A 15,430-nucleotide genomic window follows, 5' to 3' on the forward strand; every position below is an offset into this window, starting at 1 on the left:
TTCTGACCATTCTACTGATAAAACCCTTTTCTAAGACAATATTTTTTTCTTGCCAACTGATGAATCCTTTGATACTGCCCAACCAGTCACCATGTTTGAAAAGAAGGTCCGTGTCCTGTCTCAAAGCCAGTTCTTTAAAGATTTCTAAACGGTCTTCTGACAGACGTTTCTTTTTATGCTAGAGAGATGTGCAGACACCTGAACAGCACTGAAGCCTGGGAACATTCTGGATGGAAGACCCAGTCACTCATGTGTCTCTGATACGCTTGATCACAGAAAGCTTGGAGAGGCAATTGGAACACTATTTAATGAGAACGGTGACTCCCGGGTGAACGGCAGATTTAACAAGGAAATCTGGAGAATCTCCCAGTCTCATTACAACAGAAGAAGACCACAAGAAAAAGTGCAAGAACGCATTGTTTTGTCTGGAAAGATGTTTATGAATCTCTATAGGCAAACTACAGTATGCTGCGTGAATAATTATTTTTTAGGATTTTGAAGATTTGTTCCACTTTTCTGTTGAATTAAATGTGTTCACATTTGACAAAAAAAATAAAACTTATAAAACATAATAAATCCTTTTATTAGTTTGTGGGTTTGCTTGAGATAGAAAGAGCTACTGAACATAAATAAAATGTGCAAAAGGATTTTGAAAAAAGAGCTATTTCATTACTTCATTAGCTTGCGTCTGACCTGCAGCGATATCATTCAGGCTTGGTGGGGTGTCAGCCAGCGAGTCATCTGATTCCGGCCATGTTCATGAGTCTGAAGCCAGGAGAGCATATAAGTGTTGTTCACTGTATTTGTATTTTTACCTAGCCGAGTGTGTGCTTTCACGGCCACGTTGAGTTGTTGACACTGACAGCGGCAAAAGCTACACATACGCTTTTCACTTGTAAAACTCAAGGGTATATGGGTAATGTAGTCTCTGCTCTCAGTGGGACGATTTAGGAAGCGTGCATTGTGAAGGGCGCTCTGAAAAGCGGCAGCGCAGGCAAAGGATTAAAGCCTCTATTAAAACAGATGTCCAAATGAGCGTACCGGTACGCTAAAAGCACGTTCTGGGCACACGGAGAGGTGGCCGTACGCTCAAGAGCTATATTTGGAAGTGACGGTACTGAGTACCGGTGCGTACAGGCCCACTTATAGCACTGCATCTAAGTAAAAAACATTTTTTTTAACTGAACAGTAGTTATGTCAAATTAAAAGTTTAACTTTAAAGTACATTTTATATCATTATGTTATAATAATCTTTTGAAATGCTTTAAAGATGTACATTTCTTTAGTCGTGTGGACTAAACTTCAACTTGATTGTTATAAATATATTTATAACCCTTGTGCGGTTCTGAAACCTTATCCTTTACCTCATTTGGTGTTCCCTGTCAAAAATTATCTCTCATTATGCCACATTTCACCAAATCTTTGATTCATTTATTATGTCAGAAATAAATAAAAAAGATAAACTTTTTTGGGGGGGGGGGGGTTATCCATTCTGGGTAAAAATGACCAGAAAACAACATTGAATACATTTTCAATAGGAAAAAAAAATGACATTAAAGTATATTTTCGTTTACCATAAATGCTTGTCCATACCTTTACTCAGCAGTACACTTAACCATGGGCGATTTCAAAGTAATTCTGAAATTATTTATAAAGATGTTCTTTCCATAATAAGTTTTTAAAAAGTATACAAAAAATGTACTGTACTTTCACAAGGGAAGACAAATCTAAAGATGTTTTTCAAAAATACGTTTCAACTCAACCTTGGAAATAAAATATGGGTTAAAATAACTTTTGGGTTAAATATATAATTAAAAAATGTAACCCAACAGCTGGGATAGTCCATATCTGACCCAAAGTTGGGTTGAAACAACCCAGCATTTTTTGGAGTGTACCTTTACTTAGCAATCTGTAAAAGTCTTACCTGAAGAGAGAATTGTTGGTGTATGATTTGACCGGACTATTGCAGTCACTGTGACCCTCGGGAATGAATCCTCTGTACTTGTGGAAACTGTGCACCCCTTTTACTATGACTGAGACTCCTTCTCGAACCCTCTGGCGTAGTGTTTTCCTCCAGCGGTCTGTGATAATACTAATGACGCCCACTGGGAAACTGTCAGGAGGGGACACTTCAGGGTTCCCCACAGCCAGGCTGGGGATGATCCAGATGTATCCGGGGCCTAGAAGCCCTACATCAGAGGCCATTCTGAACAAGTACTGTGCCTCCTCATGGGAAGAGTACACTAGATACACTTGCGAGTTCACCTGCTGTAGTAGTCTACGTGTGCGGATGTCATTGGCCCCCACGGACATCTCGAAGCTCAGCACGTCCTGAAGCTCCCACAGGAAGTAACTGGTGTCCGTGAAGGAGCGGATGTAGTCCACAAAGTTCTCGTAGCCAGGATACAAGCTGGTGATCACTACAAAACTACCCCAGTTGTACTCCTCCATCACTTTGAACATTGCATTTATCTGCTGCTCTATAGAAGCTCCCATCTGGAGAAAGGTAGAGCCTTCAGCCTGTAGAATCAAGAGAGAAGATACAGTAGATTTCATCTACTCTGGTTTAATTAGAAATTAAAATAAAAGTACAGTAACCACTGTAGCATGATAGAAGATTGCAACTAAACATTTCGAGGGTTACAGCAGTCAGAAATTATTCGAAATTGTAGAGCCCCTTTGCTTTGAATGACTTCAGCACATCTGCAGCCGCAGGACACTGCTAGTTTCCCAGACTACGCTGGTGTGATCTGGGCCCACTCTTCTTCCAATCGCTACCATAGTACGGTAACTGTAGTGGGGTTTTTAGCCATTACATTGTTGCAAAGGATTTTCCAGAGATTTTCAGTTGGGTTTAAATCAGAGCCGGCCATGTCATTATTTCATTTCAATGTTTGGTGCACTTTCAGTCTGACTTTCTTGAACGTGCCGAGAGAGATCCATTCGACCAGTCCTTGTGGAGGACTTGAATGAACTAGTGTCATTATAAAGCCACAATATTCTAGAAATCATAGATGTGGAATAACCAGCTTCTCTTGCAATTTCCGAGAGAGTCATCCTTTTGGTCTTCATCTGGACAACCTCCTGTCACAGAGTTTCAGCCACACTAGATCGTCTCATCATCTTGCAATCTCAGTGAGAATTAGAGGAAAGTTTTTAGTTAAACAGGGTTCATCATATAATTGGTGAAATTAGCACCAGGTGCCAGATTAACACCAGTAATTTGGAGGTATCTCTAAGTGTTCTCTTTTTTTTCCCCCCAAATATCTCATTTAAGTTATACTGTGCTTCAGAATACAATTAAATTCTGAAATATGCTTAAAAAAACTGCCCTTCTACTCCTGTTAGGAAAACGTTAAATAGGACTAAGCAGTGACCTTGAAATGTAGGAAATTACAGTGTGTATATTATAGAGTTGGACAAATTTAAATACATACTTATTTATGTACTCCACTGGTGAAAAGTTTGGGGTCAGTAATTTTTTTATTTCCATAGAAATTAATAAAAAAAAAATTGAAATAATCAAAAGTGACAGTAAAGACAATTAATGTTACAAAAGATTTCCATAAAAAAAAATGATGTGTTTATTTTAAACTTTCCATTGATCAAAGTATTTATTTTATTATTGTAATAATATTTATCATATTTTACTGTTTTTGTTGTTTTTGAATAAATACAGCCTTGGTGACCATAAATCTTCTTTCAAAACCATTTTTAAAAAATCCTACCGACCCCAAAATATTTAAAGGTAGTCTATGTATGTTTTAATATCAACCATATCTCACACAGCCTTACAATTTTCAGCATTTCAGTTTTTCAGGTTGCTGAACATATACAGGAGATCCATAGTAACTTAATCATGGTACATGACTTTCTCATACCATTGAAATAACATGCATTACTGAGCAACATTAACCTTGAATGTGTTCCAAAGTATGAGATACGAGAATTGGATTTACAACACAAAGACAATTCACTAGATTATTGATCTTATCTGTACCACAGCCACGCGGAGTAGACTTGATTTATTGCCTGACTTTCAACCATTATTCCTCTTTCTGTAATCCCACTTTACACTTGACACCAAATACTAGTTTATCCATGCAGGTATGATGCACTCTTTGAAAAAAAAGCTCTCTCTCTATATATATTTATATATAAAATGTGTGAATCATTAAACTTAGTGTCAATATCAAGTCACAATTGTGCATGAAAAAAAAAACAGTGAGTACTATTAAGTGCTCTTGTAATTTCACTTGCACTTATTTAACTTTAAATGAGCAAGTGTCCTAATGCCCTACACTGCCAACCGCATTTACTTCCACCGCACAGCATGAGACGACTCAAAGGTACCGGAGGAGGAGGTATCCAATTAAGTTCAAATAGAGAAAAATAGGTGTGGAGGCTTGGGGGTGTCAGGAGCCAAGAGACATTCTCCCAAGACTCCTCTCTGACTAGAGCTTTCCTCTTTCCTGACAGACTGATCCGGTGTCCTTTAAATAACTTCTGTGGTTGAAGTAGGCTACCTCTTGGAGAGAGAGAGGGCTTGTGAAAGTCAGGTGCTCTGGGACTCACCGGGTCCTCCTTTTCCGACAGATTTCTTTCTTTAACCCAGAACAAGGTCTCTTGTGATTAGGACTCACAAACCAATTGACAAGACCATTACCTTCAGGATTTTGGTAATAGGTTTTACATATACACTTTTTTGTACACTTACTGTCACATACAGGGTGACGGTATTTTTTATCCATACAACGAAAGTCCAACCAAACCAAACTAAAACCTTTTGGCTAGCAACATTCTTCAAAATTTACTTCAGAATATCTACTCTTGTGTTCATTTTTCGGTGAAATCCTGAGAGAGATATCATTCAATAATATTAAAATAAATAAAAATAATATTTAATGCTATTAAATTAAATTCCAGGCTATGTTCAGGCTAATGTCTGAAGCTGAGCACTCATCAAAAAGGGAAGCTCTGTCCTGAAAGGACTTTATTTATTTGCAAGGCATTTGGCCATTGACATGTCTTTCATGCTACTGGGATTTCATGAGAAATCCCATACCAGATGTTTGTGACCTCCAGTCCAATTCCTCATGCTAGAAAAAATAATCAGGAACGGCTTATTCAATTGCATGGGATTTACATGTGCATTATACATTGGTTTATCTTGCTGTAAAATGTCCAGATTCGAATAAAGTAGAACAGGCTGTCACATGTCTCTGACTCCACCCACCACATGCCTATACAAAGGAATTGTATAATAGCATCAAATTTATATGATATGATATGATATGATATGCATGCATCTCTCAAAGGAGATTAAATGCCTGTTTTATAATCTGAAAGTGTGGTTGTTCAGAGAGCCATGAAATATGGTTCACAGCTAGCTTGTGGCAGCTTAATTGATTTGATATAACTGACATTAAAGTCAGTATTGATACATTTTCTATTCTTTTTTTTTTTTGTCGAAAATATTATAACTCTATTAGATAAATGAGAATTTGAAACAATAAATATGAATGAAGCAAGAGATCTATTAAATATAAGAACACGGTCACTGGGCTGTTCAAAAGATTTGGCAAATTATTCAGGATCTTTATATTTCACGCTCTATGGTTAAAGTCTCAAAAAATTAATCCCTGCCAGAATGCTTCATTTTAATCCAGTTCTTAAACAATGATCCGGCATTGGAGACAAATGCATATTTTTGGCTTTCTGTTCCACCCCCCCCCCCACCACCACCACCTTATCAACATTTTTCTGCACGTCGTGCAAGTCTGAAAGGCATTCGAAAAATGACAGCTGGGCAGGAAGGAGTCCTCCACTCTACAGCTGGTATTGAAGATACTCATCTGTCCCATTAAAACAAGGGCTCTTGTGTTTCTCATTTAAAGATATCCATCTTTAGCCAGTCTGCATGTGTAATCATTGTTTTACTGTCTAAAAAGCGTATATTTTGAACATTGTAGATTTCCCATATCAGATGCTGCAAAATCGACACAGCGAGCACTAATAGTAAAAACTCAACACAACTGCACATGACTTTAGTAATAATTGTTCAAATTAAAGGATAAATTAAGCCAACAAATGAACATTCTGTCATCATTATCTCAACCTCATGCTGTTGCAAACTTTTATGACTATTTTCTACTAGAGATGGAATAATGAAAGTTTCTCAAAAGTGAAAACCATGACATTTGTTTGATGGTTCAGACTGCTTTGTGTTTGTTCCTTCCCAATAACAGATAAGACTGTTTTTATTTCATTCACAGTTTAAGCTGCCACCAGACATAAAAGTACACAAAATGCCTTCACTACACCCTAAATGTAAAATTACTGTCATGGAAAATTTCTTATACGCGGTTAACTTAAAAATGGGTATTTATCAGCTGTAATTTTATATTATTTCTTGATGTTATTCAGAAGTTTCCACACCTCAGTAATCAGAGGAAAATCGGACACAACATTTGGTTTCTGGTTATACACATCATAACAACTATTGATTTTCACACCCTACAAAATGCTTTTCCATGCAGCTCTTCAATAGTAAATCATTGCAGGGGGCTGGCTGCAAAATACACACACAAACCACATGAACATGCTTTGGTTCTTGTCCTCACAGCAGTTATTTTTGACTTGCTGTGTCTAATAAGAGCTGTGACAACAGCGTTCTCCAAGAATAAATCTCGATTTGATATCTGAAATACATATAATATTTTTCTTTCATGCTTTGATGTATATATGGTTTGTCTTTTTAATTGTATATCTGAGTAAAGCTCAGGGGATTTTGATGTTGTATTATAATAACTCTAAAATATTTGTTGTATATGTGAACCTTAATTGTTATTCTGGCACACACATTAAACCTCATGCATGAAACAAGCAAATTTCTCTTTAAATCATTTGTAAAATGTTTTGTATGCACAATTACTGCATTTGACTATATGTGACATTTATGGACAAAAGGTTTTGACAAATTATTTTCTGTGTTACAAAAACATTTTGTAAATCCTTCGATTTTGGAGTGTGGATTGTGTGAATATAAATTATTTCAAATATATTTTTTCTGCACATTTCGGGGTATATCATCAATTTTGTTTCTGCACAAAATTGCCAAAACTTATAAACAAAAGCTTTTATGAATGATTTACATAGATTGTTTGTTCCATAGAAAATCATTTGAATAACTTTTTGCAATTCACAATCACATAATTTTCAGTCGCATTTAATGATCAATGATCATTTTATAAATGCATCATCTTTATGAAAGCTTTTTGAATCATTTGATCTGTTTGTGTTTCATGAATGTGACCCAGTAAATAATATTTTCTGAAAATAGTTAAATATAAAAATATTGAATAAATGTAATTAAAATATGTTTTTAATTGATCCAAAGGTTCTACCTAGATGCAAGGAAAATTATTTTGTAGAAACATAAGTGTGCAGTGAATTGTGATCTCAGAAAATTCCCACTGCTTGTTAAACCAGCTTCCTTTCAGCTGATAGATCCCCAAGATCTACCACTACCTCCTTTCAAACACTTACTTTATGTGTGATGACTACTGCAGAACCTCCACTGATGCCTATGATGGGGATGGACGTCTGAGAAGAGATAAAGTCTAGGATTTGTGCCACAGCTTCTGAGTCCACATCATCTTCGAACACCACTCCGTGGAGGTTCTCTGCTGCCATAGTCTGACAGAGACGTGTGAGTAAAGCCCTGGGGTTAGTGTCATTCACCAGCACCGTGATGGGGTTCACTTCCAGGGGCATGTCTAGGAAGTTTTCTGGACTCAGACGGCCCTTGATCTCACTGTGGTGGGCCAAACCACTGAAAACCACAGCCACGTTGACTGAAGGAGGGCCGAAGAATGGACGTCCCTGGCAGGGAGGCACTACATTGAGTAATAGATGAAAGAAGAGTATGGGCTGAAGAGAGGGACCACAAAACCCTCGAGGAGTGGCCATTTCAGCCTCCTAGAGCCTGAGAGAGAGAGAGAGAAAGAACATTTCAGAATTGTTTGTCAGTTTGGAGAATGTCAGATTTGTCTTCTCTGTGTATCATTTACAGGTTTTCCAAAAATTTTCACTGCCACTGGTCAGTAAAAACCATAAAGTAGCTTACAAACAAGTCGATAAAGTGTTGGGAAAGTTATTTCGATTTATTTTCTATTTTTTTAATTAAAGTCAGATAAACGTTGATATGTGATTGAGATTCAATACATTTTATACAGTTTAGTATATACAGAATTTTCATAGCTTTCAACAATTAAAAGAATCCTGAAAAAATGTCACTGTTTCATCAAAAACTATAAAACAGCACAATTGTTTTTGAAATTGATGACAATAAGAGAGGTGTTCAGTGAGTGAAAGCAGAATTGAGTAATGGCTGCTGAAAATCTTGTAATTACTTTGCCATCACAGATAGCTATAAATTATATGTTAAAATATATTAAAGCGGAAAACTGTAAAAATATTTCACAATATTACTGTTTTTAATTTATTTTTGATCAAATAAATGCCGCCTTGAGTTTAGAGACTGCTTCCAAAAACATTAAATAAACTCACCAGGCCCAAACTTTTAAACCGTAGTGTACATTTACATTGTTTATTACATTTTTTTTTTTATCAGGGGAGACTTGCAAATGAGTGTCAAGCAGCAGTGATTATTTAGCAATATTGATTCTGTGTGTTCAGATGTGAGGAGATGAAAATAGGACACAGTATTGCATTGCTGTGAGCAAGAGAGAAGCCTGAGTGACAAATAAAAAGATCTGCTTCAGAAATCTACCTCAGTCTAGTGTTATTCATATACATATTTAATATGCCTCAAGTCTCATCCACACAAAAATTCCAAACACAAAAGTTACACAAATAAAACTATATTTTAGTTGGTAAAAAAAATAAATAAATAAACACATTAATTACAAATAAACTGAGATTTTTGAGGATTTTCAGCCCTGATTTTAAAAATAAAATTTTTTAATTTATCTTACTGAAGAAAATTCATGTATACACAATGTAAATATGAAATTGTACATAATCAGATGTACAAATGTGTTTAATGCATAGTAATCCTGTGTTTAAAAACCATACACGTGCTCTAAATGTCTATTTCTGTCACTCATAATCTCAGATTGCGTGTGTTCTGGTCACAGTATGCATGTGCCTTTGTGACACAACAGGCCATTAGCAGGCTGAGTGGGAGGTTTACAATGAATCCAGCAGGAAACCATGTCTAAACTCAGCTCTAAACACTTCACATGGGCTGGTCCCTGATCTCTCAACTTGCAGATGGTGTGGGTCATCGAAAGCTCACCTTTAGTGAGAAAAAACAACAACTGATGTATGCTTGTTTAATAATTCCAATTCACACCACTGACATTTTGTGAACCACATAGTGCACAAGTCTACTGCATATGTTGCTTGTCTAGATCTTACAAGTGTCCATATAGACCTTAAAGTCTAGTCATTTCAAACACAGGCCCCTTGGAGCACCTTAGGTCAAGTGCATTACTGGTATCAATAGTAATAGAGCATGATGGAGATCTCAATAACTCTCTGGTTTCTGGGTCCCAGCTACTGCCAGAGCTAAACTTTAACCATAAGGCTACCAAGTGTATAACAGTAGAGACATATAAAACTGGCTCGTAGAACAGAGAGAGGACTTTCTTTTCAACAGCAGACTAAATCAGAATCTGATGAGATGCACTTGAATTGGAATCTTAAAGGTTAGGCTCATCCATCCATGCCTGCATCTTACGACTACCGCAGCCTATTAAACTATCAGAGCTAGCTGTTGGGCCATGAACTGTAATTACTGTGCATGATAAATACAACACTCACATTGTGATGGCTATCATGTTCCTTAAAATACACCTGGCTTCTAATAAACCTAATTACTACATTAAGGATATAATACTGTAAGAATGCATGTGAATTTGTTTGTTCAGTCTGATGGTTTGTACTGAATTGTTTTCCTATAGACTTTATAAGTAACACTCATTACCCAATGTGGAAGTACTTTCTGCACAAGTGGAAGACAGATGGTAAAGTAAGACATGAGATATGCATTACAGTTGGTAAAACAACAAAACCAAACAAAAGACTTGCAATGAGGAACCCAGACGCTCAGAGAGAGTTAAAGCTGTCATGGTCTCGGTCCTTTCTCTTTTTTCCCCTCTCTCTCGCTCTCTCTCTCTCTGTCTGTATTTTTTTTTTAAATCCTCATTAAAAAGAGACTGTTCAAACTCCACTCAATACTGGTAAAGCATCAATGAGCATATTTGTATGCTTGTAACTCAACACAATCCTCACACCTAGCCAAGCAGTGGAGTTAACATAGCAACAGCTGTGCCAGTTTCTAGGGAATATGACACAGAGGAGTGAAAAAAGAGCACCTTTAATAATATATATATATATATATATATATATATATATATATATATATATAGGGGTGTTTCTTCAAGTAGGTACTTCTGGTCTTGTGGAGTGTCTTAAGACAGACTTTGCATACTTTCATTAGTTATCATTCTGTGGTGTAAACATAGAGAAATATTGGGACAACAATATATAAATAAATAAATACATTATAAATTATAGATTATAAATTACAAAATTATAAATACAAATATTACTTTTAATAGCAATGTGCCCCTGGGACACAAGTGCCGATAGATGAAGAAACACCCCTATATTTGATGTCTACAGAGTGTGTGTTCATTGGTGTACTGCACGTGATGCTGTGAACAGCAGTGAGACACCTGCAGCCTTGCTTTGATGTCAGCAAATGGAACTCTCCATTTACACACACACACACACACACACAGTCAGGTTGCTGCACGATAATATATTCACACTCCAGCTTTCAGGCTGTTAGATCTGCTGTAGATGTGTTCTTCTCATGTCCTTTTCAAGTCCTCAGATCTCTTTAAAAATGGACACTTTGATATGTGTTTGACCATAGATCCTATGGACAATCACATCACACACCTAGAGCATGGGTTCTTATTTCAAACCAAACAAAAGAATGTAAATAAAAGAGTTTATCAATATCAGGGAAAAACAGGCACTTGCCTGGATTCACAGCATTACACATAAAAACGACTTTAATCTGCACCTTCCATGTAGATAATCGCAGATAGAAATATTTTCAAACTAAAACACCAGCTGTGGGTGCCAGCTGTCCACACGGCATCTGATAGGTGAAGCTGATTTAAGCACAATGGCTTTTAATACATTTTACATATCCAACTACAACCTTCACATCCGCAATTGAGTTTAGATCATAAAATAAACTGTAATTTAACTAGCAGTCAAATAAACAGACATCCATAAGAAGAATGGGTATATTTGAAAGAGAAAACCATTTCTAATGCATCAAAACTTTTTTGGTTGGACAGAAATAATAATAGTAACTGTAACTTTTTCTCACCACAAAATAATCATCTGAAATTATTAAAATAACTGAAAGAAAAAAAAAACTGGTCTCATCTGGTAAAGCAGTGTATATAGGGTTACGTCCCGTTCTGCACAGCTTGAAATGCTTGTAGATTGGGCTTCGCTCCAACAAACTAGACATTTGCTGAATTGGTTGCATTTGTGGTTAGACTGACATCTGCGACCATCAAAAATGACAAACAAAGAGCTGTAAAACATACACAGATTGTCATACACAGCATCCAGATGGTGTGTTATATTAGCACTGAATTAACATCTTGCACGCTCCGTCGACGTATGTGTCTCTGAGTTGAAATCCCACCACAAGCGAGAGTGTTACCAAGTTTAAAGCTGAATTACATTTGGAGTTACACTTTCGCTGTTATTTATAGCAACAATCGCAAACACATTCTCACATGAATGATGTTAACAAAGCTAATTCCTAGTGGCTTTCGATGAGCGATCTGTCTGCTTTCTGTAATATGGGACACGAGCCATCAATCATACAGGAGAAGAGCAGGACCATGGTAAGTTTCCCTTTTAAGATCTGGCCGCAAAGATTACGACAGAATCCCAAACGTCCAGATGTTACCAGCTGCTTTAACCACTGAGCAATGGCTAATCAAAAAAACTCAATGGACCCTAGACACACACACACAAAGCACTCTTGACATTACTTTCAAAGTATTTTGTATTTTGAAAGTATTTAAGAAGCAGTTGTCACACACAAAGCTAATTCTAAACTACACAGGTATACTGAAACTCCATGTATTACTCGTTTACAGTGATGACTCATGGTCAGTGTGGCCATAGAGCAACTCTTTTAAAAACAGATCACATCCTTATCTAGTATTCCACACAAACCCACAGCGTGCTGTATACTTTTTTTAATAGTGCTCCAAGGTGAAAGAGCTCAGCATGTCATGGTCAAAGCACACATTAGTGTTCCCCAAATCTGCATGTACTGCATATCAGCTGGCTTTTCAAAACCCTCTGTGATCTCGCCAGTTCAGCCATAATCATACAGGTTTCAGTGAGTCTGCTATAAAACAAGAACAGATTATGACGTTGAAATACAGATGGGTGTTTCACCATTGCCAGCATTTGTATCCTGTGATGCGGCGCATACAGAATCGGATGTTAATAGTGATGTATTAGTCACACTCCAAACAGTTGCGATTGGACATTAACAGATGAGCATTTCAGCAACAATCAATGGCTCTGTCTTATGAATGCTAAGAAGAGCTGGAGAGTCTGTAATAAATAAATCCAAATAACATGTTAGACCCTTTAAGTAGGCTCTCATTTTCTCTAGACAAAACCACACATCAACAACAGCATACCTATAACAGGATTATTGGAGATGACACTTGAGTGATACATGACTCAGGATGTTTATGAATGGACATACTGTACTTTGACACTATCTCTCACTTTCTATCACTTCTAATCTATTTATGACAAACTGAAATGTATGAATAAATAAATATCCACATACTGCACATACGTCACAGGCAAACCTAATTTTGTCTGTCAAACTCAAACAGGACACATTCACATGTGTCACATTCCATTTGTGAGGGAAATAAATCATAAGGAAAACATCAAGAGCATAAGAAAATCAATTTCCCTTCTTTGACCTTGGCAAATTCCTGTCTCCAATTTGTATATATGTCTGTAATATTCAAGATTGATTACTGAGTTTAAAAAGCCTTCTAACCACCCTTGCTAGCTTTTTACTACAAAATAAAAGATGTTAGGATTAAAAACAAGTGTTTTTTTAACCCAATTTGTCTTTCTCCTGTTGCAAATGTGTGTCAATTAGTCCAGCGTCACTCACACAGACTGTGAGCTGATATATGTACATCTGACATTCCCATTGCCAAGAAAGTCCCAGTGCTGGTATATGTGTATCAGAAAGCATCCAGGTCTCCAGAATCCCATTCACTCTGCCGGTTACGCTTTCGAGGACTGTTTATGCACTCCGTGAGCAAGCAGCCATGAGAGAAACCGGCGCTCCACCTGTTAACTACAGCAGCTTTAGCCCCGCAGGCATTTTCCCCCATCACACATGCAAGACCCAGAGATGGAAAGCCACTCTCCATGGCCACATGCAAAAAGGTCGAGCGAAGCTGTATGTTTGCTGTCAACAGCAGATTGAATGAAAAAGAGTTTCCTTACCTGTGCCGGCTAGATGCATCCGAGCCCGACCCCAAGCTGTACATTCTTCAGCTGTGCGTCTCCGCCTCCTCTTGTTTCCTCTTCTCGCATTTGCTTCCTCTCACCTCCTTTTGGCCTTTTCTAGCTCTCTCTCTCATTCTCTCAACACTTGTGTGAGTCTACTTGTGTGGCAGCTGAAGACCCTGCTGTGGTGATGGCATTTCTCTCCCTCTCGCTCTCTCTCACTTTTCCTGGCAAAGAGGGTCAAACTGAATACGGTGTCAGTGACACGGTGAGGAAAAAGATGGAAGGAATTAGAGAGAAACAGAGAGACAAGTATCCAAAAAAGAGGAGAAACAGCTGTTAGTAGCTTCGTCGGCTTGTGACGCCGACGAGAGACAGCTGGAGAGTTGCAAATGTGATCTCTTGACTGAGGAAAGGTGCGAGAGCAGGTGGGGAGCTGAGTGGTGGCGACTCCCTGCGCTCATGGATTGGCGTGCGAATGTGTGAGGTGGTGTCTTACGCTATAAATCTTGAATAAATCTCAAGTGGGTCTTGTTTACCTATGCCTAAAATTGTAGCATGTGAAACAGAAGCTGATAAAGTATTGAAAGTGTGTATCAGTCAAAAAAAATTGAGTTTTTGGCAATTGACTAACCCTTCATCTTCAATCAAACCATCCGTCCATAGCGTCCACCCGCTCCATCACGACCAACCTAGTTCCCCAACCTTGGGGAATAATCATGATGAAATGAGACGGATGCTGGGAACTGAGCACTGCTGATTAAAATAGATTCAAATGACTGGAGCTTAGTATCTGACCTTTTCCGTCTCTGGAGATGTAGTCTGCTGATTTTGAGCAGGAAGTCCATGAAGATGCTTCTCAGTTAGTCGAAATGTGTTGCTTATCTTCAGAATCTTTTATATCAACAGGCGTTGCTTTTGGATTTAATCCGGGTTGCAGAAAGTTTGGAGTATTTATTGTAGTGTTGGCTGAGAAGAGCACGAAAGCAATCCTGAATAAGTACATACATAAATGCAAATTCACAAATGATGTTTGTCCAGTTTGTAGAGCAGATGTGCTGAGCGTCTCATCTGTTTGATGTCATCTGCCTTCTGCTCTCCAGACCACAGAACAAGCTTCTGATACCTAATGCTGTACAGATTTACCCTGCCTCCCCCTCCTCATTCTCTCATGTTTTTATTCTCCCTCTCTCTCTCCATCCAGAGTCCTTTCTCACCATGTCGGATTTTCACTTCACTGTCCTGTCCTGTCCTGTTTGTTCTCTCTACTTCTATTACTCCTGCTTCTGTCTGTCTTTCCCACCGTCTTTGTCATTATTGTCCTGCTGCGATTTAAATGCTCTTTCTTTACAAGCCTTCCTGCATTCCAGTCATTCTGAGATGAGTAGGTCCGACAGACAAGTTTACTTGTCCTTCTAGACACTTCAGCCTTGCTTGTCCTTCAGGTATGATGTTATTACGAATACAGATTTGTCCTTTTTTGTCAGCCGTCTATTACCAAATCCATCCACGTCCTCTATACGATGTTTGTTTTTCATTTCATTTGATTTAATACAAAGCAAATGACATTTTCTATCCCCTAATCCTAAACCTACCTTTACACAGACCTTTCTAGATTATTTATTTGTTTACAAGCTTTTTTTTTTCTCATTGGGGACAATGCAGGTTTTATAATAATTTTGTATATTCATATATGAACACACACTGTATTTCAAGGTTGGAGTCAGAACATTTGTTGTTGTTGTTGTTATGTTAATACTTTTCTTCAGCAAAGATGCATTAAACTGATGGCTGTTGAAAATGT

The 15,430-nt window shown here is 37.6% G+C and overlaps 1 protein-coding gene across 1 annotated transcript in view; it reads right to left on the reverse strand.

Moving 5' to 3' along the window:
- LOC128025389 (glutamate receptor ionotropic, NMDA 2C-like) overlaps positions 1-14,047 on the reverse strand; it is a 41,090-nt gene extending 27,043 nt beyond the window's left edge. Inside the window, exons 1-3 of the mRNA XM_052611718.1 lie at positions 13,624-14,047; positions 7,549-7,987; positions 1,925-2,520 (exon numbers count right to left, since the gene is read on the reverse strand). Of these exons, the coding sequence (XP_052467678.1) occupies positions 1,925-2,520; positions 7,549-7,971 (1,019 nt within the window). The 5' untranslated portion in view covers positions 7,972-7,987; positions 13,624-14,047. The remainder of the gene's footprint in view (positions 1-1,924; positions 2,521-7,548; positions 7,988-13,623) is intronic.
- Positions 14,048-15,430: the final 1,383 nt, after the last annotated feature.

The sequence above is a fragment of the Carassius gibelio genome, chromosome A12 (assembly GCF_023724105.1).
Source record: "Carassius gibelio isolate Cgi1373 ecotype wild population from Czech Republic chromosome A12, carGib1.2-hapl.c, whole genome shotgun sequence".
Lineage (NCBI taxonomy): Eukaryota > Metazoa > Chordata > Actinopteri > Cypriniformes > Cyprinidae > Carassius > Carassius gibelio.